Source organism: Ictalurus punctatus, unplaced genomic scaffold (assembly GCF_001660625.3).
Source record: "Ictalurus punctatus breed USDA103 unplaced genomic scaffold, Coco_2.0 Super-Scaffold_100046, whole genome shotgun sequence".
NCBI classification, from domain to species: Eukaryota; Metazoa; Chordata; class Actinopteri; order Siluriformes; family Ictaluridae; genus Ictalurus; species Ictalurus punctatus.
In genome coordinates this window covers 3,523,573-3,550,792 of record NW_026521087.1, presented here as the reverse complement: position 1 = coordinate 3,550,792, position 27,220 = coordinate 3,523,573, and the positions used below count along the sequence as shown (strand labels likewise).

The 27,220-nt window shown below is 40.0% G+C and overlaps 1 protein-coding gene and 2 long non-coding RNA genes across 5 annotated transcripts in view; all 3 read left to right on the top strand.

Moving 5' to 3' along the window:
- Window positions 1-27,220, top strand: part of LOC128630122 (NACHT, LRR and PYD domains-containing protein 12) — a 462,144-nt gene that overhangs the window by 356,258 nt on the left and 78,666 nt on the right. Inside the window, exons 9-13 of one of the 2 annotated variants that reach the window (XM_053678692.1) lie at window positions 9,570-9,743; window positions 10,605-10,778; window positions 11,412-11,585; window positions 12,330-12,506; window positions 12,633-14,733. In XM_053678692.1, the coding sequence (XP_053534667.1) occupies window positions 9,570-9,743; window positions 10,605-10,778; window positions 11,412-11,585; window positions 12,330-12,506; window positions 12,633-12,669 (736 nt within the window). In that variant the 3' untranslated portion in view covers window positions 12,670-14,733. Of the gene's footprint in view, window positions 1-9,569; window positions 9,744-10,604; window positions 10,779-11,411; window positions 11,586-12,329; window positions 12,507-12,632; window positions 14,734-27,220 lie in introns of those variants that run through there. The other variant, XM_053678693.1, reaches the window with a different exon arrangement.
- Window positions 211-851, top strand: LOC128630219 (uncharacterized). The gene is made up of 2 exons (XR_008394603.1): window positions 211-258; window positions 338-851. It is a non-coding gene; the product is annotated as an uncharacterized LOC128630219 (long non-coding RNA).
- Window positions 16,630-26,926, top strand: LOC108261513 (uncharacterized). 2 transcript variants are annotated; one of them, XR_008394574.1, is made up of 5 exons: window positions 16,630-20,828; window positions 23,795-23,843; window positions 24,032-24,096; window positions 24,975-25,115; window positions 25,239-26,926. It is a non-coding gene; the product is annotated as an uncharacterized LOC108261513 (long non-coding RNA). The 2 variants fall into 2 exon arrangements; XR_008394573.1 differs by lacking the exons at window positions 16,630-20,828; window positions 23,795-23,843 and having other exon boundaries at window positions 23,850-24,096.

The following is a 27,220-nucleotide window of genomic DNA, read 5'->3' as shown; positions in this document are numbered from 1 at the left end:
GCATGTGTTTGTGTTACTGTGTGGCGTTATTTCGTTTGTGTAACCACATTGTTAGAAAAGCATGATGTTTGAATGTGTACATATATGAGTAGAATATTTGTTTGTGAAATAAATGAAAACAAATGTTGATTATGTTTTTAGGGAGCCCGGTTTGCCTTTGAATAAAAAGTGTAGGACGTAAAGGGTTTTTTTAAAAAAAAGAATCTGTTTAAAATAATCGTTTGTATTACATACATTCTAAACACAAACCTTTAGGATGTAAAAATGATCAAAAGAGCTGTTTAAAAAGAATCCGTATAACTAGGCTTCCAAAAAAAACACATAAAAACTTTAGGAGGTAAAAATGGTTAAAAGAGCTGTTTAAAAAGAATAGCGCATATTACACGACTTCTAAACAAAGATACTTACGAGGTAAAAATGTTAAAGTGCTGGTTAAAAGATGTTTAAACTAGGAGATAAGTTTTTTCCAGAGTTGTCTTCCAGTCGCTGTGTTAAGCAGTAATGAAGTTAAACTGAGACACTTCACTCTCGCTAAACCCCGCCCACACATACGTGTTTTCAGACACACCTCTCTCTCTCTCTCTCTCTAAACCCCGCCCATACATACATGTTTCAGACACACCTCTCTCTCTCTCTCTCTCTCTCTCTCACTCTCTCTCTCTCTAAACCCCGCCCATACACGTGTTTCACCGGTAGACAGTACTTTCTGTCAAACTGTCAATCGAAGTAGTGTGCTAATTTATGATCTTTGTGTTTTTCCTGAGCAACAGTTTGTAGGTAGTCTAATTTATGATCTTTGTGTTTTCCTGAGCAAGAGCTTTGTGTGGAGACACTTATTTTATGACCGGGGGTCGTGGTGTAATCCTATCAGTATGTTTATGATAATGAGTTGGGGTCTGGGGGTGTTAATGGCTTTACGATACCCCCAGCAATAGGTGGACTCTGTTTAAAAGTGGAGTGAGTTACACAGAAGTCTCTAAGATCTCGGCTGTGTACCAGTGTTTGCGCTGTGTGATTTAAACGAACCTGCGGCTTCTCATTTTAGCACCGCTAAAGTTTTATTTTTATTTTGAGGAATACTTCAAAGAGGAGGTGGCTGTCTATCGTAACAGTGAGTGTTTTATTAGTGGTGCTTGAAAAGCACTACTATTGTTCTCTTGCATACTTATTATTATTATTATTATTATTATTATTATTATTATTATTATTATTATTATTATTATTCCACTTTTTTTTCGGCGCGTAACTAGTCCCGCACCGTTTGTCAGAGATCGACAGGTGAGGTGTCGAATCGATCAGCTTATTGAGCAGAGGTGTGCTAGGACTTTTATAAGCGATCGGAATGCCGGAATTCCTGCTACGGAAGCTCAAATTCGGAAAATTTCCAATAGACTTGCATTGAGTTTCGAAAGTATTGGCCCTCTAAGGAGAAAGCTCTAAAGGTTTTGCCTCCGTACACGTTCGGCTCTAAAATGTATTGGCACACGATCTGTTCGGCTCTCAAAAGTATTGGCACCCTATCCGGCCGGCGCTCAAAAGTATTGGGACCCCGCACGGCCAGCTCTCAAAAGTACTGGCACCCTTGACAGTCAGCTCTAAAAAGTATTGGCGCACTACACGGCCGGCTCTAAGAACGCTGGCGCCCTATCTGTCCGGCTCTCGAAAATATTTTCACCCTATTTGTCCAGCTTTAAAAGTATTAGCACCCTAAACGGCCAGTATAGTGCTAACACATGCTAGCAACATGCTAGCATGATGCTAAAGCATGCTAGCATGATGCTAAAACATGCTAGCATGATGCTAAAACATGTAAGCATGATGCTAAAACGTGCAAGCATGATGCTAAAACATGTTAGCATGATGCTAAAAGAAGCTAGCATGATGCTAAAACATGCTAGCATGATGCAAAAATGTGTTAGCATGATGCTAAAACATGCTAGCATGATGTAAAACATGCTAGCATGATCTAAAACATACTAGTATGACGGTAAAACATGCTAGCATGACGGTATACCAATGCTAAAACATGTAAGCATGATGCTAAAACGTGCAAGCATGATGCTAAAATGTGCAAGCGTGATGCTAAAATGTGCAAGCGTGATGCTAAAACATGTTAGCATGATGCTACAACAAGCTAGCATGATGCTAAAACAAGCTAGCATGATGCTAAAACATGCTAGCGTGATGGTAAAACATGCTAAAACATGCTAGCAGGATGCTAAAACATGTTAGCATCATGCTAACACGTGCTAGCATGATGCTAACACGTGCTAAAACATGCTAGCATCATGCTGAAACCCTGTAGCAACCTATCCATCCGGCTCTCGAAAGGCATGGCGCCCGATCCAAATTTTGCCAGTGCAAGCACCACTCACATTTTCTTCAGGAAATGTACCGGTCTAGTTCTGATAATAATTATTATTCTTCTTCCACTTTTTTTTCGGCGCGTAATTTCTCTCGCGTTTGTTGGAGATCGAAGGGGGAGGTGTCAAATTGATCGGCTTATTGAGCAGAGGTGTGCTATGACTTTTATAAGTGAATGGAATTCCGGAATTCCCGCTACGGAAGCTCAAAGTCAGAAAATTCCCCATAGATTGCATTGAGTTTCGAAAGTATTGGCCCTCTAAACAGAAAGCTCTAAATGAATTGCCTCCGTACAAATTTGGCTCTAAAATGTATTGGCACACGATCTGTTCAGCTCTCAGAAGTATTGGCACCCTATCTGACCGCCTCTCAAAAGTATTGGCACCCCGCACGGTCTACTCTCAAAAGTACTGGCACCCTTGATGGTCAGCTCTAAAAGGTATTGGCGCACTACACGGCCAGCTCCAACAGTGCTTGCGCCCTATCTGTCCAGCTCTCAAAAGTATTGGCGCACTACGCGTCAACTGTCAAAAGTATTGGCACCCCACTCTTCTGGCTGTCAAAAGTATTGGCACTCTACGCTTCCGGCTATCGAAAATATTGGCGCCTGATCCGAATTTTGCCATGTCAAGCAGCACACATATTCTTCAGGAAATGTACTGGTCTAGTTTATTATTATTATTATTGTTGTTGTGTGTGTGTGTGTGTGTGTGTGTCTGTCTTATTATTTCTGTGTCTGTGTTATTATTTCAGACATCAGATGTTTCTCATCTATATTAAATGTTTTCTACACATTTGATCATTTTAGAAAATGTTTGAAGGATTTTTACACGCACCCCTGCTCTCATCAGACAGAACCTCGATTGGGAAACACTGGGTTAGTTACTCGTCTGACCAATGTGTTTAACTTACTCTCCATCATCACCTTTATTCTGAGTAACATTCATTATTCACACAGAAACTACTTACACACCAATCCTCACTAATATCAGGATACTCGCTCTCATTAAGGGAAAACCAGAAAAAATACATTTCTGCAGATATTTAAGTAAACTTACTCAGCGTATGAGTTCTGCTTCTTTATCTAATGATCTGCTGAGTGTTTCTAGCTCCTGTTATTTTATTTTAGTTTATATATTTGTATAGAGCTCTGACAGTTGTTCGTGCACAGCTGAATGAAGTCACGAGATAATAAATGAAGGAAATGAAATGATAATGTGTGTGATGTGGATTTTACCAGACTTTTAATTCTGTTCTCCGTATTTGCAGCGTTTTCAGGCTTATACTTTCAGTATTTACAGGCCTGTGCTCGATGGATCAGAAAGCTGTCTGATAACAAACCACATCTGTGTGTGTGTGTGTGTTTATTACCCTACCTCACTGCCCCTCCCCCTCTGCAGAATAAACAGGTAGACAGTGAAAGTGAAAGTCAGTCTCCATTTTGTGTGGAGGGGAAAATACACCATTTCAGGAGTAAAAACACAGTGAGTATCTACATCTAAAGCTATAATATATAAACACACTGAATGTACACCAGATGCAGAAGAGTTTTGTGGGTTTGTACTTTGAATGTACACAGGTTGTTTTATGACTTGACACAGAGACTATTTCCTGTAAGTGAACTCTGTGCTGATACAGGGTTTGATTTAACACACCGATGTTGGAGTGAAGTAAACGTGTGTCCTGCTGTAATCTGGAGAAGGAGACATGACCTCCAACATGAGTGTGTCTGGAGAACAGGACTTAAAGAGAGACGAGAGGTGAGTTACTTTTCCATTCACCAGCAATAAACACACACCGTCTCAAGGAACAGATCTGTATCTCTAAACACTCACTAGTTTACAGAGGAACTAGACTTTGGTTTAAGGTGTTTAATAGCAGTGAATATATCACTGATCTGATATAAGTACAGTTTAGAGAAATCATTCACTGAGAGAAGAGTGAAAAGGACTGTGTAATGTGGAGGAGAAGAGCAGCGTAGCTTTGAGTCAGTGAACTCTACAGGCTTTAAGACCCAGCTGAGTCAGTTATCTGTGACTGGGACTCCTGACATCAGTGTAATTCCTGAGGTATGAGGCGTGTCTCCTGTTTGAATAAGTGTGCAGACTGGAGCTGAATTAAAAAGATGGAATTATTGGTGTTTAATGATGGACACATTGTGTAACAGTGCTGAGACAGCAGAGTATTAATTATTGCTGATATTTCTGTTTAATTCTAGAATGATGGAGGGAAAGAGATCAGACTCACCAGAACCCAGCTGTGTGTCCATGAAGAGTGACCAGTCAATGGATCGTCCACTTCACTTCAGAGACGGAGCCAGTTCTCCTGATGTGAGGTCAGTACAGTGAGGTGTTTTACAGCAGTGTTCCACCTGATCAAACTCACTGGTCTCATTCTGAAGCCCTTCATGATCTTTATCAGGTGTTGAAGCAGTAAAACACTAAACTGTGCAGTGCTGCAGCTCTCGGACTGACAGTGAGGAAAACTGCTTTAAGAGTTCAGTTCAGCCTGCAGTCCCTGAGCTGGAGGGTCTGTGGTGCTACACAACAACATTTACACCTGGGACATTAATGACTAGATCACTATTTTATTCATAAACATGTTAGTGTCAGTGAGAAATCCTGAAATCAGTGTATTGTGTTAAGAGGATAGTGTTAAATATCTGTCTCTGTATGTATTAGTGTGTGTTGTGCAGCTTTGAATACATATAGTCTATATCACATCATGTGTTTTATTTCTTCACAGACCACAACAGAAGAAATCAAACCTCAGCAGAAATCAGTTGGACTCCATATTCAAGGTGCGTGTCTTTTTAATGTGTGTAACTTGTGTGTGAGCAGGTTGCAGGTTTTTTATTTAAGATCATGACAATTTACAGATTTATTGATGTGCAGCAGCATTATGGGTAATCAGGCAGAATTTCAGCTGTAACTGCGGGAATAGAAAGAGACTTTTATTCTTTTCATAAAATAAAAGCATCTCTCAGTGTGTAACATTATAATATTTAGATGTGTTCCTGTGTGTTTCTAACCAGGAGCTGGAACACAAAGTCATCACTCTGATAAAGAATGAGCTGAAGAGGTTCAGGAAGCTCCTGAGTCCAGATTACCCAGCATGCACTGAGAGGGAGGTGGAGGATGAGGAGGATCTGCACAGTGTCAGAGACGGAGCGCTGAAGATCACACTGCACGTCCTGAAGAACATGAACCACACAGATCTCGCTAACACACTGCACAACAGTAAGAGCTCTGAGTCATGGCTTTATTCCGTCAGGTTCACTTCAGAGAGAGGAAATAGTTTTAGATAGGAACACTTTTAGTTTGAAGTTTGAGTTTAGTATCATGTACATCTGCTGCTTTTCTGTTCTGTTCGTGGTCCAGCTTGTGGTGACTCTGTACAATGGTCCTGTTCCTTCAGGAATATTTACTACATGAATCAGGAATGAACAGCAGCATTTGAATTTTACATTTAATCCTGTGTTCAGTGATTTTACATTAAAACATCTTATTACTTTGTTTATTAGAACTCGCCTCTGTGTATCAGCCAAAGCTGAAATCCAGCCTGAGAGAGAAGTTTAAAAGAATTAATGAAGGAATCTCACAGCATGGAAGCTCAGCACTTCTGAATGAGATCTACACAGAGCTCTACATCACAGAGGGTTGGAGTGGAGACGTCAATAATGAACATGAGGTGAGACAGATTGAGACAGCGTCCAGGAGACCAGCAACACAGGAGACACCCATCAAATGTAATGATCTCTTTAAAGACGAGTCCATCAGAAGAGTGCTGACTAAAGGAGTTGCTGGAATTGGAAAAACAGTCTCTGTGCAGAAGGTCATTCTGGACTGGGCTGAAGGAAAAGCAAATCAGGACGTCACCTTCATGTTTCCACTTCCCTTTAGAGAGCTGAATCTGATGAAGCAGAAACATCTCAGTCTGATGGATCTTCTTCATCACTTTTTCCCTGAAATGAGAATACTAGAATTAATAGACTCCTACAAAGTGCTGTTGATCTTTGATGGTCTGGATGAGTGTCGACTTCCTCTAAATTTCCAGAAGAATGAGATGTTGAGTGATGTGACAGAGTCAGCCTCAGTGGATGTGCTGCTGACGAACCTCATCAAGGGGAATCTGCTTCCCTCTGCTCTCCTCTGGATAACCTCTCGACCAGGAGCAGCCAATCAGATCCCTCCTGAGTGTGTAGACCAGGTAACAGAGGTACGAGGGTTCAGTGATCCTCAGAAAGAGGAGTACTTCAGGAAGAGGATCAGTGATCAGAGCCTGGCCAATAAAATCATCTCACACATGAAGTCTTCAAGAAGTCTCTACATCATGTGCCACATCCCAGTCTTCTGCTGGATCTCAGCCACTGTTCTAGAGAGAATGTTGGGTGAAGCAGAGAGTGGAGAGATCCCCAAGACTCTGACTCAAATGTTCACACACTTCCTGATCTTTCAGATCAAACACAAGGACCAAAAGTACCATCAGAAATGTGACCCTGATCCTCAGCAGACCAAAGAGAGTATCCTGGCACTGGGAAAACTGGCTTTCCAGCAGCTGGAGAAAGGAAAACTGATCTTCTATGAGGAAGACCTGAGAGAGTGTGGCATTGATGTGAGAGAAGTGTCAGTGTACTCAGGAGTGTGTACCCAAATCTTCAGAGAGGAGTTTGGGCTTCACCTGGGGAAGGTGTTCAGCTTTGTACATCTGAGTGTTCAGGAGTTTCTGGCTGCTTTATATGCATTTTTCTGCTTTATTTTTAGAAAGACAAATGTGTTAGTGGAGCAAAGCACTGGATGTTCTAATTTCTTCAGAAAGTCAGACATGTCTGATCTCCTCATGAGTGCAGTGGACAAGGCCTTACAGAGTGAGAACGGACACCTGGACCTGTTCCTCCGCTTCCTTCTGGGTCTCTCACTGGAGTCCAATCAGACTCTCTTACGAGGCTTAATGCCCCAGACAGGAAGCAGCTCTCACAGCAAACAGGAAACAGTCGAGTACATCAAGGAGAAGATCAGGGAGAATCCATCTCCAGAGAAATCCATCAATCTGTTCCACTGTCTGAATGAACTGAATGATCATTCTCTAGTGCAGGAAGTACAGTCTTACCTGAACAGAGGAGGTGACAGTCGTCTCAGGGGATCCAGACTCTCTCCTGCTCAGTGGTCAGCTCTGGTGTTTGTGTTACTGAACTCAGATCAGGAGCTGGATGAGTTTTATTTGAGTAAATATGACCCATCAGAGGAATGTCTTCTGAAGCTGCTGCCAGTGGTCAAAGCCTCCAGAAGAGCTGTGTGAGTATTTTTATTTATAAATGTATTACTGCATGGTTTATTATTTTAATGTAACACTGAACTGCACTGTTTGGATTAATGCTGGTTAATAATTACTCTAATCATCTTTAAACAAACCTCTGGTACTGATCCAGAAGAGTTTCATTTTTTACACCAACACGTTACGTCTGCACTGAGGGCGGGGCCATGTGGACAAAACCTCCTATCACCATTTATTACCTTTTCTCTAAAACTGATGAAGAAATGATCTCTACAGAATAACTGCATGTATTCATCACTGCTTTCTGATCCTTTTGTGATCTAAACACCAGTGAAAGGCACTTTTTCTTTTCTCCTTTCATTTGAAAGTGACATTGAACAGAACTTCACAAACGAGAAGAAGAAAAACAGAACACGGTCACCATGGGAACAATATGAATACAGCATGTGACATTGGTGATATAGAGGATCTAGGAAAATATCTATCAATAGACATGATTGATTATTCTATTTTCTGGTCCTATGATGTGTATCAGCGTATCACACCGCCCAATCTGCACTGAGGGACACGTGAGAGTGTCGTGGAAAACAATCTTTCCAACCTAAGTTAAACACTTCAGAGACAGAGGGTTTGTAGATGCCAAAGGTCATCAAACTTTATTAAAACAACAAAGTGAGACAGTCTGCAGAAAGTCTGAATTATACACACACACACATGTCTTTATATACTTTTCTGAAGCAGTAAAATTATCCCTAGGCGGGGCATTAACCTCTTCTTTCTAAAAACAAACCAATCTCCATCGCCTTCATGAATTATTCATATCTATATGCTACCTTACATTTGTGGTGCATGCGTTGTGAGTTGGATTTTCTGAAAGGTTTTATTGGGACATGGTCATTTTTTGCAGCGCATGAGCCTTGCGTTGAATTTTCTGAAAGGTTTCATCAGGACAGGATTTTTACCCCGTCCCAGATTTCCCCCTTATACCTTAATGACCTTCTGGCTTTAGTCCCAGCCTGGTACACTTCATCCTGGAAGTCTGATCTGTTATTGTGACACTGGTATTGAAGCTTAAAGGGCTTTGATTGGAAACACAGTTCTGGTGAATGTCCCATTGCTCATTTATTGCCAGAGTAAAGCTGCTTTAGACAAAACACACGGTTCTTCTAACTCCGTTTACACAGGACATACAGAGATGCAGAAAAACACCTGATGTTCAGTAACACATAGACGTCTTCTAGCTCACTACACACTTACAATAGAACTTGATTAAAACTCTTCTGTGCTTTTTCACTTTCACACCGACCTTGTTTGGTTTGGACCGATCAGACTTTCTCTTTAGATTGGATCTGGTGTGGGATTAGTTTACAGGATGAAAGAGGATTGTCCTCGAGGACGGATTTCCAGTTAGCAAAAACATCATAATAATCCCTCTGTGCAGATCAAGGGATACGTCCTGTTTATAACTTTAATCCCTAACAAAAAATGTGTGAATATTTACCATAAACAAACAAACAAACAAATAAATAAATAATGCATGCACTGTGTGAGACGGATTTCCAGTTAGCAAATTAACTCATTAACTTACACCACACACACACACACTCACACACTCACTCACACACACACACTAACACACTCTCTCACTCACACACACACAGAGACTTTTTTTTTACATGTGCTTCCCTTAAAAATGGTTTCCATTATTCAAACAAAACCCCTTCTGTTTTCATTTCAATAATAATAATAATAATAATAATAATAATAATAATAATAATAATAATAATAGTGCTGATGTGGTGTCCTGTCCTCTGATTTGTGTGTGTGAGAGAAACACACTCACATTTCTGTTACATGGTAAAGAGTAAGTGTGTTATGGCTGTGTGTGTGTTTGAGGTCAGTGTTCTGATACTTCATCATTTCTCTTCCAGGCTGTGTGGGTGTAATCTGACAGAGGAAAGCTGTAGAGTTCTGTCCTCAGTTCTCAGATCAAACTCCTCCAGACTGAGAGAACTGAACCTGAGTGTCAATAACCTGCAGGATTCAGGAGTGAAGCTGCTCTCTGCTGGACTGGAGAATCCACACTGTACACTGGAGACACTGAGGTACACACACACACACACACACACACTGTACACTGGAGATACTGAGGTACACACACACATACACACACACACACACACACACACACACACACACTGTACACTGGAGATACTGAGGTACACACACACATACACACACACACACACACTCACACTCACTGTACACTGGAGACACTGAGGTACACACACACACACACACACACACTTACTGTACACTGGAGACACTGAGGTACACACACACACACACACACACACTTACTGTACACTGGAGACACTGAGGTACACACACACACACACACACTCACTGTACACTGGAGACACTGAGGTACACACACACACACACACACACACACACACTGTACACTGGAGATACTGAGGTACACACACACACACTGTACACTGGAGATACTGAGGTACACACACACACGCGCACACACACACTGTACACTGGAAATACTGAGGTACACACACACACTCTCACACACACTCTCACACACTAACACACTCTCACTCACACACACTCTCTCACTCGCACACACACACACACACACTCTCACACACACACTCTCTCACACACACAGACTTTCACACACACAGACTTTTTTTTTTACATGTGCTTCCCTTAAAATGGTTTCAATTATTCAAACAAAAACCCTTCTGTTTTCATTTCTATAATAATAATAATAATAATAATAATAGTAATAATAATAATAATAATAATGCTGATGTGGTGTCCCGTCGTCTGATTTGTGTGTGTGTGAGAGAAACACACTCACATTTCTGTTACATGGTAAAGAGTAAGTGTGTTATGGCTGTGTGTGTGTTTGAGGTCAGTGTTCTGATACTTCATCATTTCTCTTCCAGTCTGTGTGTGTGTAAACTGACAGAGGAAAGCTGTAGAGTTCTGTCCTCAGTTCTCAGATCAAACTCCTCCAGACTGAGAGAACTGAACCTGAGTGACAATAACCTGCAGGATTCAGGAGTGAAGCTGCTCTCTGCTGGACTGGAGAATCCACACTGTACACTGGAGATACTGAGGTACACACACACACACACACACACACACACACACACACACACACACACACACACTGTAGATACTGAGGTACACACACACTCTCTCACACACACACACACACACACACACACACTGTACACTGGAGATACTGAGGTACACACACACTCTCTCACACACACACACACACACACACACACACACACACACACACTGGAGATATTGAGGTACACACACACACACACACACACACACACACACACTGTACACTGGAGATACTGAGGTACACACACACACACACACACACACACACACAGAGAGAGACACACTGTACATTGGAGATACTGAGGTACACACACACACACACACACACATATACACACACACACGCACTCTCTCACACACACACTTTTTTTTACATGTATTTCCCTTAAAAATGGTTTCAATTATTCAAACGAAAACCCTTCTGTTTTCATTTCAATAATAATAATAATAATTATAATAATAATAATAATGCTGATGTGGTGTCCTGTCCTCTGATTTGTGTGTGTGAGAGAAACACACTCACATTTCTGTTACATGGTAAAGAGTAAGTGTGTTATGGCTGTGTGTGTGTGTGAGATCAGTGTTCTGATATTTCATCATTTCTCTTCCAGGCTGTGTGTGTGTGATCTGACAGAGGAAAGCTGTAGAGTTCTGTCCTCAGTTCTCAGATCAAACTCCTCCAGACTGAGAGAACTGAACCTGACTCACAATAACCTGCAGGATTCAGGAGTGAAGCTGCTCTCTGCTGGACTGGAGAATCCACACTGTACACTGGAGACACTGAGGTACACACACACACACACACTCACTCACACTGTACACTGGAGATACTGAGGTACACACACACTCTCTCACACACACACACACACACACACATACTGTACACTGGAGATACTGAGGTACACACACACACACACACACTGTACCCTGGAGACACTGAGGTACACACTCACACTCACACTCACACATACACACACACTCACACACACACACACACACACACACACACACACACACACACACTGGAGATACTGAGGTACACACACACACACACACACACACACACACTGTACACTGGAGAAACTGAGGTACACACACACACACACACACACTGTACACTGGAGATACTGAGGTACACACACACACACACACAAACACACACTGTACACTGGAGATACTGAGGTACACACACACACACACACACACACACACACACACACACACTGGAGATACTGAGGTACACACACACACACACACTCACTCACACAGACACAAACACGCACACACGCTCACACATGCACTCACATACAGTACACACTCACACTGGAGATACTGAGGTACGTACACACACACACACACACACACACACAGTTTCCCTCTGTGGTGATTGTAATTGTAGTGATGTGATATTGTCATTGTTGTGTGTGTGAGATGAGAGTAAATGTTGTGTATATAAAGATTTTGTGTAGTTGATGTTTTCAGAGCTAAAACTGAGTGTGTTAAGTGTGAGAAGGTTTTCTTTCTTGCAGGATGTGGAACTGCAGTATTACAGATGAAGGCTGTGCTGCTCTGGCTTCTGCTCCGAGGTCAAACTCCTCATCACACCTGAGAGAACTGAATCTGAATGGTAATAATCCAGGAGAATCAGGAGAGAAGCTGCTCTCTGATCTACTGAAGGATCCACACTGTAACCTGGAGACACTACAGTGAGTTACTGACTAACTGTCTCTTTACTCTACTGTATCATACTGAATAAAGTATGTGTGTGTGTGTGTGTGTGTGTGTGTTTATGCTGATGTGTGTTTACACTGATGTTCTTCTCTCTCTTACAGCATTAACTATAATAAACTCACCAGGACTGGCGTATGACAGGAGTCTCACCTCAAACCTCTTCTCCAGGATAAAGCAGTCTTGGTGAAGAGTTAGAACCCGTCCCACATTTCCAGCAGTTTGGGAGCTGTATCATTGAACTTAAAGGGGCAGAGCAGAAACAAAGTCAAGAACAGGCAGAAGGTCATACACAGGAGAAATCAACACACATAACCAAATATCTGCTGTACAAAGCAACGGCACCGATCTGCCCCGGGGATGGAGACTGACGAGGCTTAAGTACACGTCCGGAAATGTACAGCCAACTCATCCCAAAGCACGAGGCGGGAGCAGGCACGTACAAGATGTGATCGTCCAATGGCAAGCCGGAACATGATGCATTGCAGTGGACTGGGCTTAAAAGAGGAGGAGACAAGACACCCATCCCTCCCCTGACATAGACACACAAATGGAACATAGTACAAATAGAAATAAAACTGAGGACATAACAATGGTCAAGTATCAAATATAATGTAAACTTGCATCGATGAAGTTAATGTTGTTAGTAATTGTTCATAAATTACCATGGTAACACAGAGCTCCAAGGTATAAAAATATGGAGTTTGTCATCAACCAAACAGTAACCAGTTTTAATACCTATAAAAGTTTACGTAGTAAAATTTAGCAAAGCGCTTTACAGTAAATTCAAATGTAAAATTAAACTAATGAAATGTTGTGCAGCACATGCTTATGTTAATTTTTGTTACATTATATGATCATATAAATAAATAAATACTCCCAAAGTCACCAGAATTGAAAGCTTTGGTGCTGTTAAACATTTAGAGATTGAGGTTGTGGTGACTCAGTATTTCACTCAGTATATCTGGGTAAGACACAGTGAACGACTCACTGCTGGCATTCATGAAGAGGTCATAAACTCCACTGGAATAATAAATAGGTCTAATAAAACCATGAGTGGAAATTATTGGTGTAAATTTGTTAGGTTAGGCTTCCTCCAACCAGGAACTATATCCTCCAGTCCACGCGGTGGCGGTAACGCGCCTAACAGCTGCGTCTCCGACCAGTAGAAATCACAGAAGAAGAAAAAGCTGCAGCGGGTATCTCCCGAGCAGTTGAGTTATTACACCGAACTAATCATCTCCAAATTAAATAATTTCTGACAGTTTTACAGTTAGATCCGGTTTAAACATAAAAGCTGGTTATTTTGTCTGTGTTTGAGGAATTAAAAATAAAACGTTCTGTTTTTAAACCCGAGGTAAGTTAAACGGAAGCTGTGTGGCTGAATCCCAAATCGATGTCATTTCCGGTTTAAGTGCACTACATTAGGGATGAAATAATGACGGTCTACACCCTATCTAGTGCACTATTTAACTCATGAGGAGAGATTTGTAATTCTGTTTTAGCGGCACTATTTATAACCTTACTTTATCCTAAAATCCATTGTTTGCTCCCTGCTTATAGCAACTAAAATAAACAACAGTGAGTGTAAAAGTGGCTAAGTAATTTAGCAGCTAAAATAACTTTATATTTCTGTAATGTTTTTAATGTATAAACTGATAAACCGAGGTAAAGTTGGGTTTATATTGGACATTCACTTAACATTCGAGCTTCTCTCTTCGATTTCTCAAGAAATAAACACAAAAAGGACAAAAATGTGTGTGTGTAGCTGGCGAGTTCACGTTGTAAAGACATACTACGCGCATGCGCACGTAAGCATTCATGTCAACATGTCCGCCATATTGATGAGGGAAAGACCACGCTGTAAACAAATACAAGTAAACGGAGGAGCTTTGGCTTTAGACATTATATATACATTGTCTTTAGACATTTAGCTCATTGTCTTTAGACATTATTTTACTTGTTTACTTTTGATCATAATGTTTGAATTAGACATTACTGATCTTACTCGCGCTACACTCTGTATCTGTGTACGAGATGTGATCGTCCAATGGCACATTGCAGTGGACTGGGCTTAAAAGAGGAGGAGACAAGACACCCATCCCTCCCCCGACATAGACACACGAATGGAACATAGTACAAACAGAAATACAACTGAGGACGTAACAATGGCCAAGTATCAAATAAAATGTAAACTTGCATTGATGAAGGTAATGTTGTTAGTAATTGTTTATAAATTACCATGGTAACACAGAGCTCCAAGGTATAAAAATATGGAGTTTGTCATCAACCAAACAGTAACCAGTTTTAATACCTAAAAAAGTTTACGTAGCAAAATTTAGCAAAGCGCTTTACAGTAAATTAAAATGTAAAATTAAACTAATGAAATGTTGTGCAGCACATGCTTATGTTAATGTTTGTTTCATTATATGATCAGATAAATAAATAAATACTCCCAAAGTCACCAGAATTGAACGCTGTTTGCTGTTAAACATTTAGAGATTGAGGTTGTGGTGACTCAGTATTTCACTCAGTATATCTGGGTAAGAAACAGTGAACGACTCACTGCTGGCATTCATGAAGAAGTCATAAACTCCACTGGAATAATAAATAGGATCTAATAAAACCATGAGTGGAAATTATTGGTGTAAGTTTGTTAGGATAGACTTCCTCCAACCTGGAACTATATCCTCCAGTCCACGCGGTGGCGGTAACGCGCCTAACAGCTGCGTCTCCGACCAGTAGAAATCACAGAAGAAGAAAAAGCTGCAGCGGGTATCTCCTGAGCAGTTGAGTTATTACACCGAACTAATCATCTCCAGATTAAATTATTTCTGACAGTTTTACAGTTAGATTTGATCCAGTTTAAACATAAAAGCTGGTTATTTTGTCTGTGTTTGAGGAATTAAAACTCCGTTCTGTTTTAAACCCGAGGTAAGTTAAACGGAAGCTGTGTGGCCGAATCCAAAATTGATGTCATTTCCGGTTTAAGTGCACTACATTAGGGATGAAATAATGACGGTCTACACCCTATGTAGTGCACTATGTAACTCATGGGGAGAGATTTGTTATTCTGTTTTAGCGGCACTATTTAAGTATAACCTTACTTTATCCTAAAATCCATTGTTTGCTCCCTGCTTATAGCAACTAAAATAAACAACAGTAAGTGTAAAAGTAGCTAAGTCATTTAGCAGCTAAAATAACTTTAAATTTCTGTAATGTTTGTAATGTATAAACTGGGGTGAAGTTGGGTTTATATTGGACGAGCTTCTATTTCTCAAGAAATAAACACAAAAAGGACAAAAATGTGTGTGTGTAGCTGGCGAGGTGACTTTGTAAAGAAATACTACGCGCATGCGCACGTAAGCATTCACGTCAACATGTCCGCCATATTGATGAGGGAAAGACCGCGCTGTAAACAAATACAAGTAAACGGAGGAGCTGTGGTTTTTCTGGATAATAATTTACACGATTTACCGGAGATGATAACGGCATCGTTTTCAAAAACTTGCCCTTTGAAACCCGTTTTCCAAAGTTTTCAGACCCCGAAACGCCGTCGTCATGGAAACGAACAACCAAACCGCATCAGAAGTTTTCGGTTTTTATTTGAAAACGTTGTGGTGTAAACTGCCCCTTAACAACTACAGCAAAATGCTGCTTTTATTGCTGAAGTCTTCTGTAAACAAATAGAAATGAAATATAATTTTTATTATTCGCACTATATTACACTCCATTCTTCTTCTCAAAGACAACTCTATTTTTGAAAATAATCAAGATTTTTTTTTGTTAAAAAATCAATTTCATGATGCAGCTTATTATTAGAGCTGCAACTAACGATTATTTTCACAATCGATTAATTGGTTGATTATTTTTTTCGATTAATCTGATGGGGGCGGGGCAAACTTTCAGTGCCTTTTTTTTTATTTAAAATAAAATCCACAAACTGAGTGTTACAAATATAAATTCAGACTAAAACTTTACACAGATGTTTGTCCAGAACAGAAAAGAACCCAATACACACACACACTATATATATATATATATATATATATATATAATTTAGGACTGTAGTTTAATTCGGTGCTTTTTGTGAATCCATAAAAAAATAATGCATAAGTACTTATATAATATAAATGTAAACTAACTAAATAAGATAAATATATATAAACATTTATAAATAGTTAGATAGATAGCATTATTTTTTATGGATGCACAAAAAGCACAGAATTAAACTCCAGTCCTAAATGAATAATAAAAACTCACTTTCACTGCACCTTGTGGTTTCTGTTCCTCGGTGTCTTTAGACATTATTTTACTTTTGATCATAATGTTTGAATTAGACATTACAGATCTTACTCGCGCTACACTCTGTATCAGCGCGTCTACACCGCGCGTGACCAGCAACGTGTCCTCGTTACTAACACTTTATTTTCAGTGCTTTTTGAACTGTCTCTCAGCCCTAAATAGTTCCGCGGTATTTGTGTGGAATTGGGATGAACGTCTAGTTAAAGGGTTGATGTCTCGCTGGCGCAGTGATTTGTTTTTAGGAGTGTTTTTCTCTTGAACAGCTCTCTGTGTGGAGACTTGAGGTAGTTCTGTAGTCACAGGTGTACAAATCAGTCACACAGCTCCAGCTCCACCTGCGCCTCTCGCAGGGAAACGGTTTCTGTGCACTGGCTCCGTCCCAAATCACCTTGTATGGAATGTCTATCTCTAGTGCACTAGGTGCGGTAGACACTCCATTCGTTCAGACCGTGTGTAGTGTACCTAGATACGCAGTCGTGCAGGATTTGGGCACAGGCCACCCTAATGAAACATCATCCATTTCAAGTCAAGTTGCTATTGTTAAACATTTCACTAAAACCTGTATGGAAACGTTGCTGTTCAGTTGTTCTATAAGCGCAATTTCAACCAAATACAGTGGAGTGTAAAAGTTTGTACCCCCTTTTGGTTTCTTTTGGACGGAAGGGTGTTAAATGTCCTAAACACTACAAAATTTGACTGTAAATAGAAGTTAATTTTATTATCAGACTCAGATATCCATGTTAATATTTTTAATACTGATCATTAGTGTTAAATGACTTGATGATTTTGTGGTCAATAAAGCATTTTTGTGTTGATTTTGATGTATGTTTTGGATCACTGTCCTGCTGGAAGATCCAACCACGGCCCATTTTAATCTTTCTGGCAGAGGCAGTCAGGTTTTTATTTAATATCTGTTGATATTTGGTAGAGTCCATGATGCCATGTATCCTAACGAAATGTCCAGGTCCTCTGGCAAAAAAACATTCCCAAAACATTAAAGATCCACCACCATATTTAACTGTGGGCATGAGGTACTTTTCCATATGGCTACCTCTCTGTGTGCTTCAAAACCACCTCTGGTGTTTATTACCAAAAAGCTCTATTTTGGTTTCATCTGACCATAGAACCCGATCCCATCTGAAGTTCCAGTAGTGTCTGGCCAACTGAAGACACCTGAGTGTGTTTTTGGATGATAGTAGAGGCCTTTTTCTTGAATCCCTTCCAAACAGCTTGTGGTGATGTCGGTGACTTCAGATTGTAGTTTTGGAGACTTTCTGACCCCAAGACACAACTAACTTCTGCAATTCTCCAGCTGTGATCCTTGGAGATGTTTTGTCCACTCAAACCGTCCTCTTCAGTGTGTTGAGACGATACAGACACGCGTCCAATTCCAGGTTGATTCATAACATTTCCAGTTGACTGGAACTTCTTAATTATTGCCCTGATGATGAAAATGAGCATTTTCGATGCTTGTGCTATTTTCTTATAGACACTTCCCACTTTGTGAAGCTCAACAACCTTTTGCTGCACAATCACAGCTACAGTGGTGCTTGAAAGTTTGTGAACCCTTTAGAGTTTTCTATATTTCTACATAAATATACACAAGATTTTCAGACAAGTCCTAAAACTACTCAATGAGAACCCATTTAAACAAACGTGACACATATTATACTTGGTCATTTATTTATTGCAGAAAATAATCCAATATTACATATCTGGGAGTGGCAAAAGTATGTGAACCTTCTGCCTTCAGTATCTGGTCTGACCCCCTTGTGCAGCAATAACTGCAACTAATCATTTCCAGTAACTGTTGATTAGTCCTGCACATGGGCTTGGACATCAGTTTTGGCCATTCCAAACCAATAACTTTATTGTTCTTTAACCATTCTTTGTTTTGGGCCATTGTCTTATTGCATGCCCCACTTTCTCTTGAGATTCAGTTCAGTTCCTGGGTTCATTCTTGCCCTGCGTTTGGGGAACTCACCACTACATGAATTATAATCTTTCAGATAGCTTGGAGATTTAGTACATGTAGATCTTCTCAACTCAGGGTTTTCCATTACAAGGAAAGTTTCTGACATAGCCACTTCAGAAGTTCCTCCCAGTTTTTGTTTGTGACTTTCCTCAGAGAATGAAGAACCTGAGTCATTTGTGGAAGGCACTGGAATGTCAACATCTGGCTGTGAAGTGTCCAACAACTCTGGTGCTATTGATGTTGCATTGTGCCCATCTCTCACCTGATCAGTATGTCAGTGCAATACCTGCCCACTTCCCAATGCTACTGTGCACCATACAGGACCAGTCTTTTTCTGAACTGTTCCTGGAATAAAAGTAGGTCCAGAGCTGAAGTTCCTAGTATACACTGGGTCACCCACCACGAGATATCTTTCCTTTCCATGTTGGTCATGGTACCATTTTTGTCTCAATTGTTTTTGTCTCAATGAGACCCTGTGTAGACCAGTTTCCTTCCACACAGCAGTTTAGCGGCTGATTTGCCAGTGGTCGACGGTGGCGTCGTTCGGTAACTGAACAGCACTCTGCCTAGCTTTTTCAACGGACTCTCCAGCACTCTCTTTCCACAGGGTTTTGAATGTTTGAACGGCCCTTTCAGCCAGACGCCTGGAAGATGCATGGTAGGGTGCTGTGCTTGTGTTTGATTCCGTTTCTTTCCATAAACTCTTGGAATTCAGCACTGGTAAAAAACAAAACAAAAAAACTGCTATGGTCTGACATCACTACTTCTGGTATCCTGTGTTGGCTAAAGGTTTGTCTTAAGCACTGAATGGTAACTGTGGATGTAGACTTGATTAACAGATAAGCCTCTATCCATTTTGAGAATGCCTCTACCACGATCAAGAACATTCTACCCATCCACGGTGCACCGTAATCAATGTGAATCCTTCTCCATGGTTGCTCTGGTAACTCTCACGCATGCAGTGGCGCGTTTGCCGGAGCGTTTCTGTTTTCCTGACAGACTGCACACGATTTGACCAATGCTTCCACCTCTGCATCCAAGTGTGGCAACCACATATAGCTACGCACCAGGCCTTTCATCCTGGTAATTCCCGGATGGGTTTCGTGTAGATGTCTTAGAAGAGCCGCACGCCGCGGATGTGGAACCACTACGCGAGTCCCCCATAAAACAAAGCTTCCCTGTATGCAGAGTTGATCCTATTTCCTTACATATTAGGGATGTCACGATACCAAAAATCTAGTCGTTGGTACCGATACCACCAAAAGTACACGATGCTCAGTACAGTGGTGTGGTTTTTATTTAAAAAAAAGAGAGAGAATTAAAAAAAATTATAAAATTAAAAACTCCTGGAGGACATCCTCCTCTGGCTGATACTGGCAGAGAGAGAGAGGGATATTTTAGTTCAAACACTGTCTGACCATGACTAATAAGTGCTAAGGTGCACTCCTAAACGCACACACACCCCTTATACTCTGAATGCAAGCATTAGTTTAAATTCACTGATACGGTGTCAGGATAAAAAGATTTATTAAAAGCATGAACATGTGAATAATTGTTAGTGACATGAGGCTACATTTAGCTGACAGGACACGGGCTGAATGGAGATGCATGGTGGAACATTAGGAGGTAGTTTATAACACTGCAATGTGTTAGCGTTTAACAAATAACTGGATATCGCAAACATTACATGGAGCATAACGTTAGTTGATTTCACGGCTACAATGCCAGCTTCCTCAAGCATAGTATAGGACCTGTCTTTCGACTGTAATCCTGTGGCATTAATTTTGTGACCTAAAAATACCTCTACTTCTCCCATGAACTCGCACTTGCTCCTTCTTTGTCTCAGTCCACTCTTTTCTATCCTACTCAGTACCTCATCCAAGTTCTGCAGATGTTCATTAGCCCCTGAGACTAAAATGTCATCCAGATAAACTGTGACGCATGCGATGTCTTGCAGAATCCGTTCTATTGTGCGCTGGAAGATCGCTGGACTTGAAGCAACTCCAAATGGTGGCCTGTTGTAAGTACATAATCCCTTGTGCATGTTGATTGTAACGTACTTATTGGAATTTTTGTGCAGCATTATCTTCTGATGCGCATGGGTCATGTCCAGTTTGGAGAATTTTTCCTCCTGCCGACTGAGCAAATAAATCTTCTACCTTGGGAATTGGATACTGCTCAACACTAGAGCTGGATTTACTGCGAATTTATAATCCCTACAAATTGGGATAGAACGATCAGTTTTCTGACTGGAACAATGGGAGCTGCCCACTCTGCAAACTGCATTGGTTCAATGATCTTGTCTTCCACCAGCCTCTGGAGTTCTCTCTCCAGCAGTGGACCCAACTCTTCTTTGAACACCTCGGATTGTCTCTCCAATACGTTAGCCAACTTATGTCCTGGTACATTTGCTACTGTATTTACCAACTGAGGCAACAAATGATTTTCTCGTCTTTGAATGTTGAATCTTTCATGTTTGAATGTTGATCTTTACTGATGATCACTCCACAGCCTGCGTTAACTTCAAATACCACCTCCATGCTATTCACTTCAATGGTTTGTGTGATAGGAGCAGCCCTAGGTAAGTCAAACTAAACAGAACCCTTACCTTCACTACAGTGAGAGAGAGGCCTTTAGTTGCATAGATGTTACCCTGGCTCCTTTATGACCTTACAGACTACTACTTGTCTTGCTCTTGGAGTGATCTTTGTTGGTTGATATCTTCTGGGGAGGGTAATGATGGTCTTCAATTTCCTCCATTTGTGCACAATCTGTCTGTGATCAAATATTATCATTTTGTCTCGTTTGTTTAACTGGGATCTCTTGGTCTACTTTTAGGACTTGTGTAAAAATCTGATGTTTTGGGTCATCTTTATTCATATATATATATATATATATATATATATATATATATATATATATATATATATATATATATATATATATAATTCTGAAGGGTTCATAAAGCTTCAAGCACCACTGAATATATCTTGGCCTCACTTATTGTTCTGAATGAGTAAGAGAATTTGGCTTATGCGTTACCTATCCCTGTGAAACAGGAAGTCATGGTTGAACAATGTCCTGTTCCTAGTTTCCCAAGTGTACAAAAAAGTAAAATATCAAGGGGAATATACTTCAAATACATTTCTCATGGATTCCTGGGGTGCCAATAATTGTTGTACACTCATTTAACAAATATTTTTTTATAAATTTGTGGTGTTTGCAATTGTTTATCCATGAGAGCAGAGTATTTTTGTGAATTTTTTTTGAACAAAAGGTTTTCTTCTTTGCTCATATTTACCAAGGGTGCCAATATTAGTGGAGGACACTGTACATGTCACTCTCAAGTGGAAACCTCATGACACACTGTTACCTTTCAGGATATAAAAACCTGTCAGCACTGTTACAGTTGGTATTGTGGCTGTATATAAGGTCAAACACATCATTCAATTTCAATTCAATTCAATTTTATTTGTATAACGCTTTTTACAATAGACATTGTCTCAAAGCAGCTTTACAGAAATATCAACACGGTATTCATCATCATATTAACATTTTACCAAAATGAAGCTCGTTAACCGCATGTTTATTCCTTACATAATACATATTAAACACAAAGCATGTAGGGGTTCTACATGCATATAGTATATGCACAATCAATAACCTATTCGAGTAATACATTGTCGTATATAAACTGAATTTTGTGTTTGATGTGTCTGCAGTGTCCAAAGCCCAGGCTGACCCCCACCCCTTCAACCTTTGCAGCAATACTGGTAGCACTATTTCCCAAAGACAACCTTTGGATATGACGCTGAGCACGTGCACTCAACTTCTTCTTTGGTCGACCATGGCGAGGCCTGTTCTGAGTGGAACCTGTCCTGTTAAACCGCTGTATGGTCTTGGCCACCGTGCTGCAGCTCAGTGTCAGGTTCTTGGCAATCTTCTTATATCCTAGGCCATCTTTATGTAGAGCAACAATTCTTTTTTCAGATCTTCAGAGAGTTCTTTGCCTTGAGGTGCCATGTCGAACTTCCAGTGACCAGTATGAGGGAGTGTGAGAGCGATGACACCAAATTTAACACACCTGCTCCCCATTCACACCTGAGACCTTGTAACACTAACAAGTCACATGACACCGGGGAGGGAAAATGACTAATTGGGCCCGATTTGGACATTTTCACTTAGGGGTGTACTCACTTTTGTTGCCAGCGGTTTAGACGTTAATGGCTGTGTGTTGAGTTATTTTGAGGGGACAGCAAATTTACACTGTTACACAAGCTGTACACTCACTACTTTACATTGTAGCAAAGTGTCATTTCTTCAGTGTTGTCACATGAAAAGATATAATCAAATATTTACAAAAATGTGAGGGGTGTTCTCACTTTTTTGTGAAATACTGTACATCTTTTTATTTACTTTATTCATAGTGTGTGTGTGCGTGTTTTATATATATATATATATATATATATATATATATATATAAATAAAATTAGTGTATATATGTTTATTTCATTAGAAAAAGTGAAGTACATTTTCATGGTACGGTCAGTACTGTTTATTTTTGTAATAAAGTTAACTTTTCCACTGAGTGTTATATTTTCATTCAGTAGTAATGGTTATTAGTAGGTGCTACCCGACTTGGTTATCAGCATCTGTTAGATCCACTGTCGGTCAGCCTTTAAAATAGATTAATGTGTATGACATGTTCTTCTTTAATTAATAAAGAAATACACTTGTTGACAACTTGCTGTGGTATAAGGGGAATAAAACACTTCAGAATGTGCAGTTCTACCTTGGGGTGGTAACGGTCACTCCACTTCATTGGATCGTTGACTGTTTTCCTATAACCGCATGTTTATTCCTTACATAAATTAAACACAAAGCATGTAGGGGTTCTACATGCATGTAGTATTTGTACAATCAATAACCTATTAGAGTAATACATTGTGATATATAAACTGAATTTTGTGTTTGATGTGTCTGCAGTGTCCAAAGCCCGTGGTGGTGGCAGTGCATGGCGTGTGTGTGGGAGCAGGTCTGTTGGGAGTGTTAAGTACCATCTCATACACTCAGCAAACAATATGGATGGACCTTTCCAGAGTTGTGGTGTCACTTTCCTGCAAAGCTTTAACCATCAGAGAGTTATCTTTTACTGGGGCTTTTAGCTGCAGGAGACTGAATTACTAACAGTTTTTTTTGTGGATCTGATTTCTTCTTTCGCAGGAGTGGATCTAATCACAGCCTGTGATATTCGTCTGTGCACACAGGATGCCTGGTTTCAGGTGAAGGTATGAGGAACATTAACTTGCCATACATTGCTTGCTTACATGTTTACACCAAGATCTGTAAACAAGCTATTTTTCTCCATATGATCATATATAGAGATAGTAAGTGATGAGAAAATAAGAATGGGCTGATTGTTCTGACTTGTACAAGCCCCTGTGAAAGAGTTGACCACAAGAGGGCACACTCTGAACAATTATTTACATTTGCAGTTTGTTGAAGATTAAATAAACCACAGTGAGCATCAGATGTCTGGTTTTAATACAAAGTGGACTATTTTATGATATTACCATCTTGTCATTTATCAAAGAAGAGCTACAAAACCTGAAATTTGTTCATTTTTAGACAGAAAAATTCTGCAGTGTAGCTCTTCTAGTGGGCTTTCCCACTCGAAGTTTAGTCCAACACAGAGCAGTTTGCATGAAAAGTTGGTAATGTGACCGTCGTAATGTGGACTGGGAAGTGCACTGCGGTACCGAACCCGAGACTACCTGTAGAAGGTGGTCCGAGTTCGGTTACACTGGAACTGTGAATGTGAATTGTCCCATGAATGTGAACGTAACTTGTATCCGGGTCCGCACTTGTTCAGGAAGCAGAGTAACCTGTGCTGAAGGCCTGTTGTGGTGATGACGTGTCATGACACGTTTTGGCCCAAATCTGCAGTAACTTTGAAAAAGTGGAAGCTCCTCTGAATATTGTGGAGTTTCTTGATTTTGTGTTAATTTCTGTGATCATAAAATGGTGAAATTCTAGACTGACACATGGAAGATATTGAACGATAACAGAAGAATGTGACTGGGTTGTACCGTGTATTTTTTTTCATGTAGCTTTATTATTTAGTATAAATGAAGGCAAGTGTGTGTTCTGTTCTTCATCTCTGCAGTCGTGTGTTCCCTGATAGTCAATGATTGCTGGAGCTCTGGAAATAGCAGGTGAGATTGCAGGCCAGAGTCCCGTTGCTGTCCAGGGAATCAAAATCAACCTCCTCTGAGACCACAGTGTGACTGAGAGACTAGACTACATGGTAAGAATCTGCTTAAGACATGAATAGCATTTTTAGCCTCAAGGTAGACCCATGCACACACAGTATGGCCACAAACACAAAGTAGAGCGGTCGAAATCTGAGATTTCTCCTCTGCGTCTCCAGGCTACTTGGAACATGAACATGTTGCAGACACAGGATCTTATGAAGTCAGCGCAGGCAGCCCTGGAAAAGAAGAGTCCGAAAGACGTGCCCTTCTCCAAGCTTAAAAGGAGAAGATCCAGGGCTGTTGAAGCTGTGGTGGAACTGAGACTTCATCATCCACAGATCTTTAGTTCTTCTTGCTAAGTCTCAGTTTCTTTTTAGTCTTTATTTTTAGACTGGTCAAAAGACCGAACAGTGGAAGTGAAATAATAGATGAACTTGCTTGATTATTTGCAGGTGCTTTGTACAGTAAGACAGGGTAACTAATACTCAAAAGCTTGTTTTGTGTGTTAACATGTACAGTAGATGTACATATTTTTTCTGGTCCTGTGTGACTGCAGAATGTAGTGCAGTTAACACAGTAAATTTCCTTGGATGCTCACTTTTAACTCGAGGAGGTCACAGTTTGCCCAGACATCTTTTTTTAAATCCGTCAATCCGTCACCCACACGTCATTCTGGGGGATGAAGAGGAGGAAGCTGGACAGATAAATTTATTTATTTATCATTGCTGTGTTTCCTCAATCGAGTGCAGAAAGAAGAAAAACAACACAACTGATTTAAAATAAAAATATAGAAAACAATCTAATGTAAGGTTGTGATCCGGTTTGCTTTCAGCAGGAAGGCTGTCCTCTTTCCTGTTGCTCTTTCTCTTCTATTAGTCCATTTGTCCAGTCTGAATCGGTTTGATTTGTTTCGAGACGATTCGGAGTCAAATAATTTTCTAGTGAGAGTCGCACACTTCCAAACGAACTAGACTGAGATGAGTATTTGATTCTCACTAGAAAGTGATTCGACTCTGAATCAACTCAAAATTAATCAGTCAAACTGATTCAGACTCTATAAAAGGACTATGAGATGTGATTAAGATATATATTCTAATGTTTTGCTTTACAATTCTACTGTGTGTGTGTGTGTGCGCGCGCACGTGTGTTTTTCAGGAGAACAAGAAACTCTGACACAACAGTACATCCTGACCATTGGTACTGTGTACACATCAACATACACACACGTCTCCATGCTGGACATCTCAGGAGCTTTCACACACAGTGCTAGGAATATCACGGGACAGAGAAACGCACCTCCTAAGTGAGCGAGTTTAGCATCAACCGGTGAAATTTGCTGTAGCGTGAACACTTCGCCTCTGTGAGCTTCACTCTCCGTCAGGTTCACTGTAATTAGACATAAAATGTACATAATGTTTATTTTTCATACATTTAGGATTTAATGTTTTTTTTTTTGTTTGTTTTTTTTACTCTTTGAGGAACAGAAATGATATTTCGAGGCAGCTTCTTCATCACTACCTGCTCCGTTTGACTCAAAAATGTGATGACCGGTTTCAAAAAGTCACAATGTCTTCAGTTCATGTGATTTTACTGTTGAATTTAAACAAGAAATGTGAAATATTTTTTTTCCTTTGTTTCCTCTACTGTCTTTTTGCTGTGATCTTGAACACAGTTGTAATTTTTTTAAAAATAATAAATAAACGATCATTCTAGTTCTCTCACTTTCCTTGTCCTAATTGTCCTGTACCTGTTAAATCTGTTTCATCTCTGGTCTTTCTGTCTGTATGAACACTTGTAGAAATGACTTGTAGTCCATATTTTTAAATGATTCGTGATTTTGAATTTAAATAAAGATATTCTTTAATTCTGTATTTTGTCATTTAATTCTCATTAGAAATCAGAAGATCAGATTAAAGCCACGGCTTCTTTACCTGCTGGAGCTGTAAAACTTTCAATAAACCAGTCAATAGATCAACTGCATAAATGTAGATTTTTATTTACTGATGAGATGTATTGATGGTGTTGATAGATTATTTGAAGATTTTTATTGATCTTGAACAATCATTCAGTTAAAATTTTTTTTTAAAAAAAACGATAAATAGTTGATGAAATAAATGTAGTGTAATGTACTAAGTCAAATATGAAAACTACAAATAAA